Consider the following 21544-nt stretch of genomic DNA (forward strand, 5'->3'; position numbering starts at 1 on the left):
TTTCCAATTTTATTACATCAAAATTCACTAACTCATATAAAACTCACCAAAATAAATTGACAGTAAGAAAAATTACTTATTTATGAACATGAAATACATTTCTTCGGGCTGGAGAGATGGCTCAGAGGTTAAGAGCACTGGCTGCTCTTCCAGAGGTCCTGAGTTCAATTCCCAGCACCCACATGGTGGCTCACAACCATCTGTAATGAGATCTGGTGCCCTCTTCTTGTACATAATAAATAAATAAATCTTTTTTTTAAAAAAAAAAAAGAAATACATTTCTTCATATCAATGTTCAAGACCAAGTTAATTTTAGGTTATTCTAATGTCCTCAGAAAAACATGCTACAAAATTAAAGAATTACTTTCCAAGTTATATCATTAAAAGTAGGTAATTCCGTTATATTTTTAAAATGTGGTGTCACAATGAACACTCCTACAATAATTAGCTAGGTGCACATTATTCCTCAACTATAACACATAACCAAGAACTGATATGAAAGGCAATTATAAAAAGTAAGTTTCGCTATGGAGGATTACCGTAAACAATTAAGATTCATTGAGATAAATGTGTCTTACTTGTTCATTAACTTTCTTTTCTTTATCCAATTCTTTTTCCATATCCTCCAATTCTCTATCTTTTTGCTCCAATTGCTTTTCCAGTTGGCGAATTTCATCACGTAAAAACCGAGTATCACGTCCCCCCGCAGACTGCTGAGCCATCTGGAAGTCAAGAGTCAGGGTTAACTCCTCCACATGTAAGCAATTCCTTTTCACTTGAAGGTTCAAATGAATCAACAAACGAGAACTCGACTTTAAATTTTCATTATGCTTCAACATCAGATATTTAAAATTATAGACATGTAAACATCATTTTAAAAAGTTGGGTGGGGCCGGGCGGTGGTGGCGCACGCCTTTAATCCCAGCACTCGGGAGGCAGAGCCAGGCGGATCTCTGTGAGTTCGAGGCCATCCTGGACTACCAAGTGAGTCCCAGGAAAGGCGCAAAGCTACAGAGAAACCCTGTCTTGAAAAACCAGAAAAAAAAAAAAAAAAAAAAAAGATTTAAAAAAAAAAAAAAAAAAAAAAAAAAAAAAAGTTGGGTGGGTAGGGAGGAGGTAATGTTCAGGAAGGCCCTGGGGAAGGGAAAGAATATGATTAAAATATATTTAAATTTAAAATCATTTTATACAATAAAAATATAATTTTAAAAAAACCTGAACTTATTTAGGCTTTAAATTATAAGTCAAGGAGCTGGAGAGATGGCTCAGCAGTTAAGAACACTGACTGCTCTTCCAGAGGTGCTGAGTTCGATTCCCAGCAACCGCATGGTGGCTCACAACCATCTATAATGGAATCTGATGCCCTCTGCTGGCTTAAAGGCATACATGCAGGCAGATCACTTATATAGATAAAATAAATAGATAAAAATCTTTTTCAAAAAATTATAAGTCAAAAATTCATGAGCTCTCCTGAACCACCAAAAGAACCATGAAAAATTGGTTGTAGGCTCTGTTACATTCACGAAGGCCTAGGTACAGACTAAACTGCCAAGGCTTCAAGACTAAGGCTGTGAGGTATGAAGACTGCTCCTGAGTCTTAGAAACCACCTTGGTGCTCTTGATTTGCGCTTTCCCTGACACCACAAACTACCTAGAACAGACAGCACTTTGTATAGCAGAAATACTCTCTGTCGTGTCCACCACTGTCTAGTTCAGAAGTCATGTGTACAGCTGAATTGTGTCAAGTGCAACTCCAGAACCGATTTTGAGTTTGAACAAATACAAATATAAAGCACTATGACTGGTTAGTACTGCTCCATAAGAAAACCAAGACAGGCTCACTTTCAGACCTTCCTGACATTCATTTTACTTCATATTCCTGTCAATCGGACCATGTCCCCACACCCTGACTCATTAGTCACAGTGAACACTGCCCACACGTTTCTGCTACTTCCCTCTTATTCAAATGCTTCTCAATCTTCTCTGCTCCAGGACGCTTTGCACTGTGTCCTCTAAAAGCATCTTCTGAAATACATATTTTATATCCTGAGCTTTTGTTTTTAACTACATCCTTCTTTATTTTCTCACAACGCTGCAAGTACGCTCTTTTTGGATACTGATTCTCTTGGAACTTTCTCAACAGGGAGTTGTTCATTCTTTCAGGATCAAGAAGAGATGTTAGTATTCTCCTAGGTTTCCTCCATCCTGCCACCTCCAAGCTACAAATCATGCCATTCTTCTACCATCCTCTCTATCTGCACTTGATTTGATTCTACAAGATATCTAGTTATGCCACTCCAATATACTTACAATATAAGCAAGCCATCAATTTCCTACTCATACATAAAAGTCCTTGGGAGCCAGGCTCAGTCTTCCATCAGAAATCAGCCTGAGCAATTTCCACAATCCCATAACTTTCACAGGAGTTATTTTTTTAATAACTTTAAATAACTAATTAAAAATAACTTGTTTCCTGATTCACTATGTTCTGCCAGTCATATGCCCATAACAGATCCTGTCCAAAGGAACATTTTCCTCAGCTGTTCTCTGCTACTTTCCCTTTAACAAACTCAAAGGACCCTGTAGATCCTTGACTTTCTCTTTCCCTGTCTCCAACCTTCCCCTGGCCCAGCTCCAATTTGGACATCCTACCTATATAGCTAAGATTTCATCCTCAAAACTTCAACCACTTTCCTACCAAGACCTTCAACTGCCACACACACTCTTCAATTCTTTATCAGCTGTCTGGCTAAGTAATAGTACAGAACCAGTTCACCTTCATCCATCATTTACTATAAAAATATTTACTAAAAGTGCTGGACATTTTTCCAGGAGCTTCAAATACAGCAGGAGATATGAACTAACTCATCCAAGTACAGAGTTAGGTCAGAACAATGAGGACCAGCACTCCAATCTGACTATATCAGATGCCGCGTCCTCAGTCCTTCCCCCACGGTATTTCAGAGTTTATCTGACATTCCTCAATTTTGACCTTACCGTCTTCTATCCTTCAACCTTACAGATGACCTCATTTCCAAGCTCTCAACCTCTAAGCGCCACGCTCACAGGTAAGACAAGTTCTGCACACATCTCCTTTTCCCTCTCTCCTCCTTTCCAAGGCTGATCCATTCGTGTCTCGTCCCTTCTTACCTTTTCAGAACCTCAACGTATTTAGTTCTCACACTCCTTCATCTCAATTACTCCCAGGCTTTCCAGATACTTTTCTGGACTGACAGCTCCATTTGGATAGTAACTGCTTATTTTATTTGATGCTTAATTCTTAGAAGTCAAATCATAAAAACGCACGCTGTACATTCAGCAAACTTTGAGCACAAAGTTACCCTTGTATTTTTCAATCCAGTAATAGAAAATTTTCAAAATAACATAATACAATTAATAACAGTTACACTCAAGGAAATACAAAAGGACATACCTCCAGTTCATTTTCCAGTTTCATTACTTTCGTCTTTAGTTGATTTTCTATTAAAAAAAAAAAATACAAATGTTTCAATTGGTTAAATTGCCTGTAATCAGATTTTAAGTGAATGTCAATAAAATAGTGTAAAATATATACCAAATATATATACCAATATACCAAATCCATAAAACAGGCATATATATACCAATATACCAAATCCATAAAACAGGCATTCTAGAAATGTCTTGACCTGAGTGAATGAAGTCTTGAGTCAATGGGCAAAGGCTCAGAACTATGGCAGATAGCAGAGCCTTCCCTCCATCTGAGTGTGGATGCTGATAGCGTGTGCAGAAACTGTCCACCATAGCTTTCTTCCCCCTGACGTTTATGGTTCCCCTACACAGACTACTCCTTCCGAGATTAGCTCAGTCTGCCTCCTTGTTCCACTGTATACCAGAAACCCTGCCTCCTAGCTTATGTGTAGGCAATCACGTGACTTCATGTTCCTCTGTACACAACCCGCCTGTCTTCAAGGGAACATAATAAAGACACTGAGCTTCTGGGGTGCTGCAGGTTCTCTGATGGAGAACCTAGTCCACCCGAACCCAGCTTTTCTGTGTGTCTTTGAGTTGTCTTTTCTTCATAATCTAGCCACCACTCAGGTCAGTCCCTGAAATGGTGCAAGGACGCAGCATCTTTCAATAGGAACTGAATATGTATCCTGGAGAATATGATAAATTAATTTTGTACTGACTAGTAAGTAATGGAATCACAACAGTTGCTTTTCCCAAGACGTTTACCAAATTTTGCTTGTTCTTCTCCAGCCTTTTCAACTTCTTCCAAAGCTAGCTCTACTTCCTGAGCTTTCATCTAAATATGAAAACGGAAGAAAAATCTGTATTAGTTACACTGTAATATAAACAGTGAAAACGCAAATTTTCTTTCATTTGCTATCTCAGTCTTCAGGGTGTACAACAGCTAATACACGGTCAGTAAATATTTGTTGAATAAATACTTAACCTGTAAATTCTAGAACAGCAAGGTTGTGAATCATCTCTGATTTTTCCTTTAAGTTTCACATACAGTATTTTAAACATTTTTCATTACCTTTTTTCTATTCCAGAAAATGTTATTATTCTGGTACATAATTTATTAACTCCTTATTACAATTGGAGCTCCTCAGCTCCAATCCCCTTCAAGCTGCACTATACAGCACTTCTAATTTTGCCTTCTTAAGCACATTTCTGTATCTATCAATTATGATTCAAAAACCTTTATTCAATCCTAAGCTGCTAATAACAAAAAATATGGCCTCAAACCCCCAGACAGTATATCCCAAACTACCAACCCAGCATCTGTTTGTCTACAACATGCAAAAGATTTTCTACATTCTACCCGAATGTAACGAGTAAGAACATATCCTTTCTTAGTATTTACTTATGAAGAATCTAGAATCATCTTACCATTTCACCATTAGCTTCTAGAGGAGACATTTCGCATTTTTACTTGAACCTCTGGTTATATTTATGTTGTTTTTCTTAAAGTACTCTTTTTCCCCTATATACTCTTTAAGGGTTTTTAGAACAGGAACTAGATTTGCTATGCAAATATGCATCCAACCCACAGTCTTTAAACCTACACTTAAAGAACTCGTTTTTGAGGGGGGACATAGGCCTTCCAAATACTTCCATAAAGATTAGTTTACACAGGAACAGAGTCTTGCATTCCCTCCACAGTTAGTCCACATAGCTCCTGCGTACAAACCTTCATTAGTGATTGAGTAATTCTGAATAGATGGATCACGTTGTCTTGATCTTCATCTTTTAGTTCATTCACTTCCACCTACGGAACCAAAAAATGGACCATTTCATACCCTGTACATAAGCACGAGCCCTCTTCCAGCCTTAGCACTCAGTGATTTCAAGGAGCAATTTCAACTCATCACACTGTAAGCATCTGTGTACAAATTACTTAATAAGCACCTTGGATAAGGAAACCAATAAATTATCTGCCAACTCTTCTTGGCGTGGTAGGTCATCTGGATCAACTTTGATTAATTCTTTCCAGTTTATGTTAGGTGGCATCTTGAATTCTTTCCCTGTCCTTCAGCTCCTGCAACAAAACAGGTGGATTTCAGCATCTTCGAGGAAAAAAATGGCATTGCAGTGTTTACATGATCATTCTAACTCTCTGGGTGTTGACAAAGAGCTTTGGCTCCTGAATCTGCAAAACAGAGGAACGAACGGGCAAAGAGCCTCGAGAATTAGTCCACCTGGCACAGACTACCCGATAATGTACACGCCAGATTATTACTACTTTGCTAAAACGAAGTCCTAAAGACCCCCGGAGCCCCCTCTCCCAAGTCCCCTACCATCAATGAGGATATTAACTCCCAGGATGTTTGGAAGTTTGAAAACGCCCTCCGCTTCTGAGACGAGAGGATTATTATTATTATTATTATTATTATTATTATTATTATTATTATTTGATTATGTGCACAAATAAATACTGAACTGCATGAAGTGTGGGAGGAACCAAACCGAATCAAGAAGGCACTGCGGACAGGAGGAGAGAAGGACGGGGTAGGCAGACTGCATGCTGTCTCTCGGGATTAGGAACCTGTGAAAGACACTAAGCTGCTCCCGCTCGCAGGCACCCACCCACCTAAACCAAGCCTTGCAACCTGCGGCAGCCGCTCATCTATAGAGAACGCCACTGCGGGTTCGGCCGCCGCCCCCGGCCTCTCTTCCAGGAGCAGTCCTCGCGCACTCCCGCTCCCGCCAACTCTTCCTCCTGAACCAGCCCAAGCGGCGGCCGCTGCTAGGCGACCCCACTCCCCGCCCAGCCAAGGCCGGAACTAGGCCACCGGATACCAGGGGCGACTACATTTCACGACGGTGGGAAAAGCTTTACGGCTCTCCATCCCCGACACGGCCCGAGGCTGGATGCGGGGAGGGGGGGGAGGGGGGGGAGAAAGTCATGGGATGAGGACTCCACTTCCCAGAGTGCCGTTCGGCCTTGCGGCTGTGCATGCTGGGACTGGAAGTCTCGGGGGCGGAGAACAGAGAGTTCTCCCGGCGTGCCATGCGGGCAGCTGCGGCCGCCCCGGAGAAGCTGGGGAAGGATCGGGGAGGCGGGAGGCGCGGCGGCGGCTCAAGTGCGGCCACCCCGGGGTACCCGGGCGTGGCGGACTATGACAGTGTTTTCCGCCGAGTCCCTCTCCGGTCCACTGTCCCAGAGGCTTCCCTGAACCAACCATCTCCTGGCGGACCCGCCCTCAGGTGAGGTCGGGGTCAGCGGCCGGGAGGAAATCCAGGGAGCACTTGAGCTTTCGGGAAGCTCCAGCTTGGGGCCGAAGGGCCGGCAGGGTCTTGCAGAGGTGGGGAAGACTCCTCCCGCTGCTCAGGTGTGTGCTCGGGGCTCCCGGTGAGCGGCTTCGGTGAGTAGGAAGTCCAAACAGAAAAGTTTCCTGCTGCCCCAGGATCTAACCTGCTTGGGGAAAGTGGAGCTGGGGACCCCCCCCCCCCCCGAGTTCCCGATCTGGGGTGAGTGGAGCATCGGGAGGGGGCCGGCTCTCGGCTCGCCCGCCCCCCCTGCAGCGGCTGGAGGATCGTAGTGCTTATTAGGTTGTGAAGTGTGGAGTGGAGGCCGAAGGAAGGAAGGGAGCCCTGCGGGAGAGAGAGAGGGGGCCATGCCAAGTTCAGGCATTCTGCTGTCATTTGCTGGGTACCAATGGGGGGATCTTAGGTGAAAGTTCAGGCATTCTGCTGTCATTTGCTGGGTACCAATGGGGGGATCTTAGGTGAAAGTTCAGGCATTCTGCTGTCATTTGCTGGGTACCAATGGGGGGATCTTAGGTGAAAGTTCAGGCATTCTGCTGTCATTTGCTGGGTACCAATGGGGGGATCTTAGGTGAAAGTTCAGGCATTCTGCTGTCATTTGCTGGGTGCCAATGGGGGGATCTTAGGTGAAAGCCCCTTCTTGGGTGTTTACCTTCTCACTCAGCCAACTTTTGTCCATTCCGTAGCGATTGTACACCAGCAGGTAACTTAGGAAGCTTGTAGGCTTCTGTTTGAAACAGTGTGTCTCATTTACACACACACACACACACACACACACACACACACAGAGTAATTAAAAGAGAAAAAAAAAACTGTAGACAGTTAAAATTTACTTTTGAAAAAAATTTCTGTACCAACCGTGTGGTTGAGGAAAACAAGAAATAGCTCAGAATGATGGTATTTGAAACAGTTATTAAAGATCAGATTGGTAGGACTGATAACCATGTTTGGTTTTTTTCCTAATTCTGTTCGATTTCTGCATTATTCTTGATAGAGGTACAGCAATATGAGTGCTTCTCCATCTAAGAGATGGGAGCTTGGAGAGGTCAAACTCTGTTTTCTCATTTAATGTGGGGGACACATCACTCAGTCATTCTAGAAACTAGTATTTATGAAGTAAGTGAAATAGTTGCTCTTCAGTCCTACTGTTTTAAACTTTAACATTAAATTTTAATTGTATTTTGGACATTTTGATTTTATAGCTTTGTTTACTCAAGAATATGAATTATTTTTCATGTTCATTTTGTCAAAAATGTTGAGATAAAACAGTATTGAGCACACACGTACTACTGTGTTCACTGATTATTAATATTAAGAATTTGTTTTTAATCAAAAAACCTTGATGTTTTCTCTTGATTTTTAATGCATACTTTATTTTCTATTACTCATTTACTAGTTTTGTGTTGTTTTTATTGTTTTTGTACCCCTATTTCCCTCTATTTCTTGTTCATATTTGTATTATCTTCAAGGGTGCATAGTCTATTGATAAATTTTATTCTCTTCAGAAGTGAGAATAAGCTCAGAGACTTAGTTAATTAATAACTGACTAAGCTAAGACTTTAGATCTCCGTGACAGTCATAACTAAAGTATAAGCTTTCTTAAATTCCATTCTCTAATTTGTCTTAACAGCATTTTAAGCTAATACACTGTGCTTGACCTAAGAGTACAGCAGAAAATAAATTATTTTGTGATCCAGGTCTTTATCTATTGTACCTAACTGTGAGTCAGGACATTTAACTGAAGTTCTGATTCTGCAGCTTGATATATAATGGCTAAGATAGTTTTTCATCAGAATTGCTTTATTTTTCAAATTTTCCCAAGAGCTAGTTGTATGCAAGAGTTTTGTAAATAGCCTTGTTGCAGGAGCGCTTGCCTGGACCTGTGTTCTGTCTAACCTGGGCTTGTATGAACAGTTTTATCTAACCAAAATCACTTTGTGAGAAAGCCTTGCCTTCAGTAATTGTTACCTCTGTTCTCCGTACCAATGGACTTAAATTCATTACCTGTCTATTGCTCACTTACTGCTCTAGTTTCTAAAGTAATGCATGAGCATAAGAAATTTATTAGCTAATGCCTATTATGGTAAAGGTGTTTTTCAAGATACTTTTCCAGAAGGAACTTGATGTTCAGGTAGAGGAATGCATGTATAACAAGCAGACACTTGTCTCTCTCTAACATACGGCAACTAGAAGGCCAAGTATGATTCAGGGTAAACACAGACTTTGCATACAAAAGTTCTATAGACTTCAAGATAATAAATAGAGGAGGCTATAGAGAAGATCTGAATGATTTTGTTTATTTCCCAAGAAATAGAACTGGAAGGAATTAGCTTTGACCTATAGATTTGTCTTTCCCCAAGTTTATCATTAGATTAGTACCCCAAGAAGAACTTAATATAATTTTGTTGAAGGAATTGAATTTATATCTATAATATAGCTCATAAGTAACCTTTGATTACAGTTGGATTTTATGAGCATATATGCTGATATCTCTTTTTTGTAAGCAAACAAGTTGGACATCCCATTTGCTTTATGCTGCATGCCTATGTATATATGCTAATACCCCCAGTGAACCTTGTCTAGTAAAGAATACTGTGTAAGTATTTTTTCATCAACTCTATCCTGCAGGAAACCTTGAACAAAGACATACCTGCACTTAGGACCTATTCTAGGACTAATTCTCCCTTTCATGGTACAAACCTTTGGGAAGCCTTTAAAGCCTGTTATATCCCAGCCCTTTTCTAACTACCTGCATTTATTGCAGATCTCACTTCACTTGATAACATTGTTTGTTTGTTTGTTTTTAAGTAGTAGACATCATGGTACATGACTGTAATCCCAGACAGGGTGCTGAAGTTAAATAGACTGGGCTACGTAATGAGATCTTTTCATGCATGCATGCATGCACGCACACGCACATGGGCATGCACACAAACAAAACACATTATATGATAACAAAGCACTCTACTACCAAACTACATTCCCTGCCCTTATATGGGGTTTTGTTCTTCAGAGAACCCTAAAATACCCATGAGAGTGAATATAGTAGTCACGTAAGCAGCTTTTTGTCTCCTTGTCTCTTTATTCTACCTTAAATCATTGAGAACAAAGTGTGTGTGTGTGTGTGTGTGTGTGTGTGTGTGTGTGTGTGTGTGTGTGTGTGTAACAAGAATATGAAATACCTTATCTACATGAAGGAGTGCAGATCATATCCCATTTGCAGTGAGCCTGAGCCTGGGGAAGAGGACAGTTCTCAAAGTTAAAATCAAATTCAGAGTTTGGAAGATTACAGTAGAATTGAGCTTTATAATTAATGAATGGAACTTCTGTAGCTTAAAAGTACCATAATTTTTAAATCATGCCTACTTATATAGATGCCATGGATCTATTATTAAACTAATACTTTATACTCTGTATTCTTTAATCTTTAGAACCTAAAAATCTTACTTTGTTTATGATAAAGGTCATTTAAAAAATAACAGCTCAAAAAGACTAAACTCTTTAATCAACAACATTTAAAACTTAGGGATAGTTTCCCTTGGAGCTTTCCCTGCTCTAAGTTCTTTACACTTTGAATAAATTTATGTTTGCTCTCCATTAAAAGAAAAAGACATGAATTTGGGAAATGGATTTGTAGGGAGGAAGCAGGACAAAAAGGGATAGAAAGGAGAGAGAGAGAGAGAGAGAGTGGAGGTCAGAGTAATTTTATACACATGAAATTGGGAGACAACAAAATTAATAAAATGCACCCATAAAAAGAAAAACCGTAGTTAAATAGTTTTAATTAAAAACTGCATTTATAATTTGAATGTATTCATCTTTAATAAGTACTTAAATGAGATGCTTAATTTAAGCCAAACATTGGCAGTGTAATTATATGTCATTAAGTGATGTGAATGTATTCTTAAATGTGTGTCATTAAACCAGTGCCATTGTGTGATCATTCGAGAGTGTACTTACACAAACTCTAAAAACTAACTCACTAGGCAGTTTAATCCCAAAAGTGTGATAATTCTAGAGTGTATTTACACAAACTCTGAAAACTGACTCACTAGGCAGTTTAATCCCAAAAGTTCACCATTCAGCATGTGTTCTGTTGATCACAGTGCCATGTATTGTGTGACAACATCACTAACTTTCATAAAGTTAGTAAATTAAACTCAACTAGCAACTCTCACAGTGTTGTAATTCGTATATAAATTAGTTAACTTAATATTTTATATTGCATATTATTACAGATATTCTACATTATAGTTATGAAACCAGCATGTCAATTTCCAATATACCACATTACCTTCTATTAACATGTTTGTATTATTAAAACCTTTAATCAAAGAACACGTTTTCATTACAAGTAAATTGGTCTTAGCAGATCCGGGACCTACTGCTTTATAATGAGAGAGGTTTCCAACTTTATTTAACACTTTAAAAAAAAAAAATCTACCTCATAGTGGGTACCTGAATTGCTTTCCTGATTGGTGTGTGTGTGTGTGTGTGTGTGTGTCCATGTACAGTTTAGTAACACAGTAGTTCTTCATTACACTTTGTTTAAGTGCACTGGGTATTATATCTTCTTGGGATCATCATTTAGAACCTTCTAACATGCTATGGTTGTCATTCTGCATATTTCTTTTGTTGCTGCTTTATACTGTTTAGTAACTTTGATATGAAATGTCCCCAAAACTTCATGTGCTGAATACTTGTGCAGTATTCAGAGGAGCAGCTTTTCGGCAGTAATTGGATCCCGAGTTCTATAATATAAGCAGTCTGTTCATATTTGAGTGTACTCTTGAGAAGTAGTGAAAGTTAGTGGGTGGAGCCTGACAGAGGATGTGGGTCTCCATGCATTTAAAGGATTTGATTTGCCCCGTGTCCATCCTTTGTCTCCTTTTCTCTATTATGTCCTACCTTCAGCCTTAGCAGCTTACTTCCTTGATGCCTTCTTGCCATGCTGTTCTCCCATGCCACAGGGATCCATTCATTGCTCCTCTGAAACCATGAGCTAAAATGAATCCTTCTTCCCTTTGAGATATTTGACTGCCACCACTTTCTGTCAGATTCTGTCCCCACTTTCCCTGTCTATTGTTTACTAGTATACACTATTTAGTTAGCATTGTCCCAATTGGCTAAGAGAGAGAAACATCCTAAAATGTAGTAACTTCAAAACTTCTCTATTCTGCTTTTCCATGTATGTAATTTGGGTTTCAGAATAAAAATTTTTACTTTGGAAATCTTTTTCTCATAGAAATTTGAAGCATTGCTCCTTTCTATGTTTTGTAGGGTGTTTATTCTGAATTGTACCATTGATGGCAAAAAAAAAAAATTATTTTTGATTCCTGGTTTGAGGTTTAACCCCCCTCCCCCGCCCTGCTTTTTGTGAGCCTTTAGAATCCTAAAATTTTTCCAGTGGTGAAAAATTGCTGAGAACTATCTGCCCTATTAGAGAGGAGAGCTGGAGGTCTCAGGATAAATAATGTAGACAAACTTATTTAACCCTTATTTACAGTAAGATCCTTTTCTTGTCACTATGTAGCCTATATGAGACCCTGTGTTTTAATATTCTAGAAATCTCCGGTCTTTGCCTAGGATGAGAGAAAGGCCAAACTTTAACCAGTTCATCTGTTCCTAGTCCTAAAATCTTGAGAATCAGTTTTGGGATTGCTGTTGGAGAAGTGCTAGGAACAAAATACACAAGCTTCTCTTTCAATTTAGAAATCATTTTTTAGCAATCCATTGATTAGCTTACTAATCCTTTTACTTTTCTAGCTTCCAGAGTGTGCTGTGGCCTCTGTTAGTAGTCTTTATCATTATATATGTATATGTATGTCCTTCCCATAACAACAATACTTCATATTCTGGCTTCCAATTTGGCAAGAGCTGAAGAAAATACTAGTTGAAGCCATTTTTTGAATTAGAAACACTGTCAGCTTTTGGGAGTGTGAGCTAACAGGACCCTGCAAATCCATACATACCCTTCAGAGATGAGAAGTCACTTCTGGAGTCAAGATGAAACCTTAAATAATTTTTCTTTCACCTGAAAACTACTTCCTAGAGGGTACATCTATGTCCTTTCTGCTTTATTGGTGGAATTGTATGTTTTCTGTAGGTATAAGGCATTTTATGATTATAGAAGTACTTCCATGCTTTAACATTTTGTATCTTGTATATAGTTTAAATATATCCTTTTACATCAGATTTTAAATCTGTGCCCATGTTAGCCATTTTATTGCTACCTGGAATTTTTATTTTTTTCTCATTCCAGTTCTGATATGGTCAGAATTCCTGCAGATAATCTCAGATCTCAAACCTTCTGTCTCTGAATAGTGCAAACAGTCCCTATCGCTACTACAACAATGTGCTACAAATATGGTTCAGTTACATTTATTTTCTTACCAATTTGAAAATCAAAAGTACAAAATGATTCTAAGTAGATAAAAAACAAAGTATCAGTAGTTATTTTTAAAGTGCTAATAAAGAATCTAGATTTTTTTTTTTTTTTTTCCTTTTCCAACATAGCAGGGGCTGCTGCCACTATTGGCTTATGGTCCCTAGGCAGAAATTTCTCCTTCAGGCATTCTTCCTCTCCTCGGGACTCAGCTGTTGGATTGGCCTACCTAGGTGATTCCTCGAGTAAGACCCTCATACTTTGAAACTCCCTTACTGTCTAAGTACCTTATGCACAGATTTGGTATTTTGATATTAACAGTGTTTAGGAACTAAACAAGTGATAATGTAATACTGAGAGATCTAGTGGCACTACCCAGAACAAAAAATGGCCAGCTTGGTTTAGTTCTGTTTGAAATAATTTTTCACTTACTTATTATGTGGCTGATTTTCTTTTTCTGTATTTCCCAGTTATTAGAGGCCTTTCTACTCTGTACCATTCCCCAAACTCAGTATTTCCTAAAGCAGTGGTTCTGACGTTGTGTTTTTAATTAAGTTGATGATTGTCATCTATAACACTTCAGTGCAGTGGGCAAAAGAAAAATTATTTACATCCAGGTCATAAACTCATAAATCCAAAGAGCCAAATCACATAAATAAGATAGTAAGAAATATTAGGGTTGGGAATTGCTAGCATACACCCAGAATGTAAGGACTCAAGAAATACTTTTACAAGGCTTTTGATAAAACTCAGCAAAGCTACAGAAGCTCTGATTTAGATTAATTTTTAAATATTTTGAAATAAAAGCTCCATTAGTCTTGGAAATCTCATGCTTCGTGTGTAGGTTTCCCACAAGATGCACAGTGTGTCTGCATCCCAGTGAGCCAGCCAGTGACAGTTAATGGGACTTCACTGTCCAGTTAGCTAGAGACAGAGGCCCGAAGGGTAAGTGGTAGAAAAGGAAGGATTTTGCCTTAGAAATATGAAGTTAAGCAGTGAGTTCTTCTTTAAAAATAGATGGTTTTAAGCTGATCCTCTCTCTGGAAGCATTAATGTGCAATCTTTATTCTAAATATTATTTAACACTGAAGTAATTATTTGGAGGGAAGTGTTGTTTATTTCACTTTTATCTTGCATGTTTTTCCAGTTTTGCTTATCAATGCTTGAAGGGAAGATGGCTGATATTAACTTCAAAGAAGTGACTTTACTAGTCAGTGTGGTTGCTGCCTGCTACTGGAACAGTCTGTTCTGTGGGTTTGTTTTTGATGATGTTTCAGCAATATTGGATAATAAAGATCTCCATCCATCTACACCTTTAAAAACTTTATTTCAGAATGATTTCTGGGGAACTCCTATGTCTGAGGTAAATAATTACTTTTTTATATAAAATAGAAGTTTTTAATAAAAATTTAACAGATTACAGGTATAATTCACTTACCTCTAAAAAACAAATATAGTTTAATACTCATCACTGAAATTAATATATTTAAATAGATATTTAATTGCTAACTAACCAGTATACCAATGATATCCAACACAAGCCTCCGTATCTTTGAGGGTTCTGGAAGATTCACTGTAGGGAATACAAATAGAAAGAGCTTTGAGAAAATCAGTTTCCCTGAACCAGGCTCGTAGGAACTCAGGAACTTTAGACTGACAGCTGTGGAGTCTGCATGGGACTGGACTAGACCCCCTGCATACGGGAGACAGTTGTGTAGCTGGATCTGTTTGAGGGGCCCCTGGCAGTGGGATCAGGATCTGTCCCTGGTGCGTGAGCTGGCTTTTTTGGAGTCTCACCTATGGTGAGACACTTTGCTCAGCCTTGATTCAGGGTAGGGGTGGGGGGCTTAGTCCTGCCTCAGCTGAATGTACCAGGCTTTGCTGACTCCCCATGGGAGCTCTTATCCTTTTGGAGGAGGGGGTGGGGGAGGGATGGAGGCTGAGGGGGAGCAGGAGGAGGGATGAGAGGGGGATTTGCAGTTTATATGTAAAATGAATAAAATTTCTTTAAAAAATCAAACTAAAAAAAATAAGAAAATCAGTTTCCATATTTTTTTCAAATGTTTGAAAATAATTTTCCCCCTAAAAGCCAGTGCAGTTATGAATGTGTCTGTGTCTACAACTCCCTTGTCTTGAAAACAGGATTCGCTTCATTGGCAGTGTACCCTGACTCACTTTTCTAAAAAGACTATTTCTGTGTGGGAATAATACACATTTGTAGGGAGGGCAGCAGGTGTTGCTACAGGTCTTCTTCTTGCTACTTTTCTTGTCTTGTGAGTCAGGCAACAGAAATGACTGATAAATTTTGCCATTAAAACATGGTAAATTCAGCTGGGCGGTGGTGGTGCACGCCTTTAATCCCAGCACTCGGGAGGCAGAGGCAGGCAGATCTCTGTGAGTTCGAGGCCAGCCTGGGCTACAGAGTGAGATCCAGACAGGCACCAAAACTACACAGAGAAACCCTGTCTCGAAAAAACAAGCAAAACAAACAAAAAAAACATAGTAAATTCAATATAAATATATTAGATTTTTAAAAATAAGTACATATTGCCTGTTTCTTTGCAGTAAGAAAAACGTTTATTTAAAAACATTTTTAAAGTCGATGTTAACTTATTTAGGATTAAACCCTTTTCGTCTTTGGGTTGTATAGACTAGATCCTAATTTTAGGTCTGTCGTTCATTAGCTATGTGAAATGAACTGCAGCTTTTAGATGGTAAAACATTTCCCTGATCTATAAAAACAAATGATACCGTGAGGATACATAAGTGAATGCATTTATCTACAATGCCTGTCAAGTCACTTTTGAGTAAACTGTTTCGAAACTTAATATGTAATATTCCCCACGGTCTATTTCCCAGTCATCATTTATGGCCTGTACCCATTCCCCCAATCAAGAACCTGTTCATGCTTCGATCCTTCTAGTGAGAAGCATAATTTTTGTGTGTGTAACTCTTTGATCATTACCTTAGTAATCAAACAATGACTGCTTGTTGTAGCCTGAAGTTCTGAGGTATTTTAATAATCAGTGGTTGTTTTTCCTTTTAGGAGAGAAGCCACAAGTCCTACAGGCCCTTAACAGTGCTGACGTTTCGCTTAAATTACCTACTTAGCGAACTAAAGCCCATGTCTTATCACCTCCTAAACACGGTTTTCCATGCTGTTGTTAGTGTGATATTTCTTAAGGTCTGCAAACTTTTCCTGGACAAGAGGAGCAGTGTCATTGCGGCTCTGCTCTTCGCAGTACACCCAATCCATACAGAAGCGGTAAGTAAAACTGTAAAATGATTTTAAAATCTCAGGCATTTAAGTATTCCTGCTTTAGTACAGTCGTACTCTTCCCCATGCACAAAGTCCATCTTACCGATTATATAAAAATTTTGAATTTAAATAGTTTTGAGAACAGTGTTCATTCAAGAATGTGTGTATAGATGAAGTGATCACATTACAAGCGTGTACTTGTTTGTATCATCGGCACCCATATGAAAAGCCAAGTGTGGTAGCAGATACCTGTAATCCCACAGTGGGGAGGCAGAATCAGGAGGATCTCTGGGGTTTGAGCCAGCTGATCCTTGAATTCTGGGCTTATTGAGAGAACCTTTCTCCAGACAGCAACCTAGAGGGGCTGGCTGGAAAGATGGTTCAGTGTTTAAGTGCCCTTGCTGCTTTTGCAGAAGGCCCAGGTTTGGTTCTTAGCGGCCACATGGCCGCGTAAACCTTCATTAATTTCAGTTCCAGAAGATGTAACACCCTCCTCTGGCCTCTCAAGCATTAGGCATGCACTGTGCACTTAACATGTGAACACTTGTACATATAAGATAAAATAAATCTTTGAAAAAGAAATAAAACTAGAGAGCAATGGAAGAAGACACCCAACATTGATAATATATATGTTATGTATGTGTTAATATGTGTTATCACCAGATTATATATTATTGTATATTATATATATAAAATCTCTTAATGTTATTAGTGAAAAATACAAATGAACATACTTCTTAAAATGATATCCAAAATAATTTGTCTTGGCTACATTGATACTAAAACTGCCTTCAGGGAAGAGTAAAGAATACTCTATTTAGCTGCTTTCCTATAAGCTTTTCTTCCTAAGCAAAAATGTTTTTGGTTTTTGGTTTTTTGGTTTGGTTTGGTTTTGCAGAATGATTTTCTCTCTCTCACTGTTCTGGAACCATGTGGTATCCAGCTCAGTTTTTCCATTCACGTACAAAAGAGATAAATTGCTTTAAGTTGTACATTGGGTTTTATTGCTTTAGAAGGCAAGATTTGGGAATGCTGTGGTTTTTTAGTTAAAAGAGCTTTTGAAATTTCTTTAGTTTGCAGAATATCAAATTTATAGCTTCATATTTTAAAAAAGCACTCATGTTAAGAAAATAATGCAAGAAGACTTAGATTTTAAATAACTCATCTACATATTGTATTGTAATTGCATAAAATGCTATAATTATGTGAAAGGTGGTAAAGAATACACAAAATCTAATATTTTGCCAAGTTAAAATAATGACCTATTTACAAGAATTTCTGATAGGTTTTTTATGAATGATACCTAAATTTACCACATGAGGGCGCTCACATGTTAAAAAAGAAATCTGCTCTTGAAAAATTGAGGTTTTAGGTTTTAAGCTCTTATTGTACATAGTAAATTCTCAGAACTGCACTAACATGGGCGTCCTGTCGTGTGTTCCAGGTGACAGGGGTTGTAGGGAGAGCTGAGCTCTTGTCGTCTGTCTTCTTTCTAGCTGCATTTCTGTCGTATACTAAATCAAAAGGACCAGATAATTCCATAGGTGAGTGGCTACCTACCTTTTTATTGTAGTTAGGAAACTTGATCAAATAAGTTTATTTATTCATTCCAAGTGCTTCATAATTAAGACAACATTTGGGGTCTGCCTTTAGTGTTCTGCTTTAGCGTGTGTAAAATTATAAGACATAACAGTGTCAATATTTTAAAAAAATTATATGTAATTTATATTTTGTCATTACCCAGCAGACTCTCCTCTATGATCAAATAGCCCTAAAATAACAGTTTCAGAGTCAGTCTGACTTTCATCTGTTTTTTTCTTATAAAAAAAAAAGCAAGTACCAATTCTTCAGTTGTATGTATGTGTGTGTGCACATGTATGTACATGTGTGTGTGTTAGAATATGCACACACACTTGTGACTCTCAGAGGAGAGAACCACTGGTATTGCTCCTCACTTCCACCCTGAGACTCGTTCACTGCTGTGTACTAGGCCACCAGCTTCTGGGAATTTTCTTGTTTCCATTTTGCTGTGGTAGCAAAGGGATCACATGCATGCAGCTGTGCCTGCCTTTACATGGGTTCCCAGGATTTGAACTGTGGTCCTCTGGCTTGCACAGCAAGCGCATTAGCCTCTCAGCCATTGCCCCAACCCTTTAGTTGTCTTTGATAAATAATAGATAATGGCTCGTGATGCTGTTTAGGCAAAGTTCCAAGCCTGCTAGAATTTAACTTTATGTGCCATCATAATTAAATATTTCTTTAGGATGTAACTTACCCTAGAATGTATTTTATACTATAGCTCACCTTTTTTTCCCCCAAGAGTATGGGCATAGCAGACAGAAAAAAAGATTCCTCGACAGTCTTAACCTGTATTTAGTTAATGTTAAACTCCCAAGCTTTTCCCTGCTTTCCTTTGGTGGTAGCATCTCAATGTAGAATACCAAGGTACTATGAATATGAACATTTCATATCTCTAATTGGACTTCATGGGACCTGGAGATGTAGCTTCGTTGGCAAGATTGTTTGCTGAGCATTGACAAGTCCCTGGGTTCAGTCCACTCCATTCCAAAAAAGTGAACATAGTGGCATAGACCTACAGCCCCAGCATGGGGAGATGGAGGCAAGATCAGAAGGATGATGGATCATGTGTTCGCATCCATTCTGTTTTTAGTCTGTGTCTTTTTATTGAGGAATTGAGTCCATTGATAGTAAAAGTATCAATGACAAATGATAGTTTATTTCTGTTATTGTTTTTGTAGTTGATGGTAGTGAGAGAGAGAGTTTTCCTCCATTGGGTCATGCTGGCATGAGATTATTTATTGCCTGTGTTTCCATGGGTGTAGTTAACCTCCTTGGGTTGGAGTTTTCCTTCTAGCACCTTCTGTAGGGCTGGATTTGTGGATAGATATTCTTTGAATTTGACTTTATCATAGAATATCTTGTTTTCTCCATCTATGGTGATTGAAAGTTTTGTTGGTTATAGTGGTCTGGGCTGCTATCTGTGGTCTCTTTGAGTCTGTACCACATCTGTCCAGGCCCTTCTGGCTTTTAGAGTCTCCATTGAGAAGTCAGGTCTGCCTATATATGTTACTTGGCCTTTTTCTCTTGCGGCTCCTAATATTCTTTCTTTGTTCTGTGTGTTTATTGTTTTGATTATTATGTGGCACGGGGAATTTCTTTTCTGACTCAATCTATTTGGAGTTCTGTAAGCTTCTTTTACCTTTATAGGTATGTCCTTTTTTACATTAAGAAAAACGTCTTTTTTGATTTTGTTAAAAGTATTTTCTGGGCCCTCGAGCTGGGAATCTTCTCCTTCCTTTTAGTCCTATTAGTCCTGTTATTCTCAGGTTAGTTCTTTTCATAGTGTCCCAGATTTCCTGGATGTTTTATGTTGGGAATATTTTACATTGAACAGTTTCTTTGACCAATGTATGTATTTCTTCTCTTGTATCTTCAGAACCTGAGAGTCTCTCTTCTATCTCCTGTATTCTGTTGGTGATGCTTGCATCTGTAGTTCCTGTTTGTTTGTTTGTTTTGTTTTTGTTTTTTCGAAACAGGGTTTCTCTGTGTAGTTTTGGTCCATGTCCTGGATCTCACTCTGTAGCCCAGGCTGACCTTGAACTCACAGAGATTCGCCTGCCTCTGCCTCCCGAGTACTGGGATTAAAAGGCGTGCACCACCACCGCCTGGCCTGTTACTAATTTTTAAGGAATCTTCACATTCCCACCGCCAACACTGAGAGTGTTCTATTTCCTCCGTATCTTTGCTAGTACCTGTAGAATTCCAGATAATTTGTCTTCGTGTCTGGTTGATTGTTCACTAATTTCCATGTTCAGCCTTGTTAATTTATCCAAATTTACCTTTATTTTAAGAGTTAATATTAGCCTAGATAATTTCCTCCACAAAACTCTGTAAGTTAAATTATGCATCTTGATATTTTGCTTTGACGATATAGTGTAAAAGGTGCACAGTTTAAATGTATCATAAAATATAAGGCATTGGTCAACAAGAAACAAAAAAAATATTGATAAGTTTTGGAATAATTTAAAATATACTTTTGTGACATTATAAAACTTCTGTATAGATTTATTTTTCCTATTCTTAAATTGTAGTGTGGACCCCAATTGCTTTGACGGTGCTTTTAGTGGCTGTCGCTACACTGTGTAAAGAACAAGGAATAACGGTCGTTGGGATTTGTTGTGTATATGAAGTATTTGTTGCCCAAGGGGTAAGTAAGGGAAAATGTAATTTTTCACTTTCTTTTTCGTGCTAGCTAAATCAGATTTTAATAACCTAATTCTTTATGTATATCACTACATATAAAAGATTCTGCTTCCTATAAGGATAGCAAAATAAGAAACAAGTGTATTTTGTCCTCTTACCCATCAAAAGATTGTTAAAATGTTATGAACCCTTCATGTTTTAAGGACTAGAATCTTTAGACAGTTTGTGGAAGTTCCAGTGATACTGTAACAGGGCAGCTCAGTATTTGCAGAGGTTACCAAGACTGGTCTCACTCCTTATCAGTTCCACAAATTGTACTACATTATTTTACAATTGTTCTCACTTTGGTTCTAGTTATATACATTTAGAATTATGCGTTAACATGATTGGTATTTGTTACTGAAACTTTTTTCTTTTCAGTATACTTTGCCGTTGTTATGTACAGTTGCTGGACAGTTTCTCCGTGGAAAGGGTAGTATTCCCTTCTCTATGCTGCAGACACTAATAAAGCTCATTGTCTTGATGTTCAGTACATTGTTACTTGTCGTGATTAGAGTTCAAGTTATTCAATCCCAACTTCCAGTGTTTACAAGGTATGAAATTCTTCATTTTTTTTATTCTGTTTTTTGACTTAAGATTTTAAGTCATCATTAATGCTTCAGAAGGTCTTTAGTTTATACTTAATTTTTCAACAGCTTTACTGAGATCTCAATATACTCATAAGGTTACATATACTATTTAGAATAAGCATTTTTTCTGGCATATATGTTTACAGTCGTGCTTGAAACCTCCACAGCAAAGATCATAATAGTGTTGCCTTCATATCCTGAGTGATTTTTTGTTTTGTTTTGTTTTGTTTTGTTTTGTTTTGTTTTCGGAGACAGGGTTTCTCTGTGTAACTTTGTGCCTTTCCTGGA

General features: G+C 38.4%; 2 protein-coding genes across 2 annotated transcripts in view; one reads left to right on the forward strand and one right to left on the reverse strand.

The window, feature by feature from the left end:
• The window catches only part of Cep290 (centrosomal protein 290), an 80180-nt gene extending 73947 nt beyond the window's left edge, over positions 1 to 6233 (reverse strand). The window contains exons 1-6 of the mRNA XM_059245235.1: positions 6083 to 6233; positions 5401 to 5530; positions 5183 to 5260; positions 4219 to 4288; positions 3434 to 3480; positions 579 to 722 (exon numbers count right to left, since the gene is read on the reverse strand). Of these exons, the coding sequence (XP_059101218.1) occupies positions 579 to 722; positions 3434 to 3480; positions 4219 to 4288; positions 5183 to 5260; positions 5401 to 5502 (441 nt within the window). The 5' untranslated portion in view covers positions 5503 to 5530; positions 6083 to 6233. The remainder of the gene's footprint in view (positions 1 to 578; positions 723 to 3433; positions 3481 to 4218; positions 4289 to 5182; positions 5261 to 5400; positions 5531 to 6082) is intronic.
• Positions 6234 to 6479: 246 nt separating this feature from the next.
• Tmtc3 (transmembrane O-mannosyltransferase targeting cadherins 3) overlaps positions 6480 to 21544 on the forward strand; it is a 53182-nt gene continuing 38117 nt past the window's right edge. The window contains exons 1-6 of the mRNA XM_059245345.1: positions 6480 to 6699; positions 14292 to 14507; positions 16191 to 16409; positions 17848 to 17947; positions 20516 to 20631; positions 21048 to 21220. Of these exons, the coding sequence (XP_059101328.1) occupies positions 14304 to 14507; positions 16191 to 16409; positions 17848 to 17947; positions 20516 to 20631; positions 21048 to 21220 (812 nt within the window). The 5' untranslated portion in view covers positions 6480 to 6699; positions 14292 to 14303. The remainder of the gene's footprint in view (positions 6700 to 14291; positions 14508 to 16190; positions 16410 to 17847; positions 17948 to 20515; positions 20632 to 21047; positions 21221 to 21544) is intronic.

The sequence above is a fragment of the Peromyscus eremicus genome, chromosome 18, assembly GCF_949786415.1.
Source record: "Peromyscus eremicus chromosome 18, PerEre_H2_v1, whole genome shotgun sequence".
NCBI lineage: Eukaryota > Metazoa > Chordata > Mammalia > Rodentia > Cricetidae > Peromyscus > Peromyscus eremicus.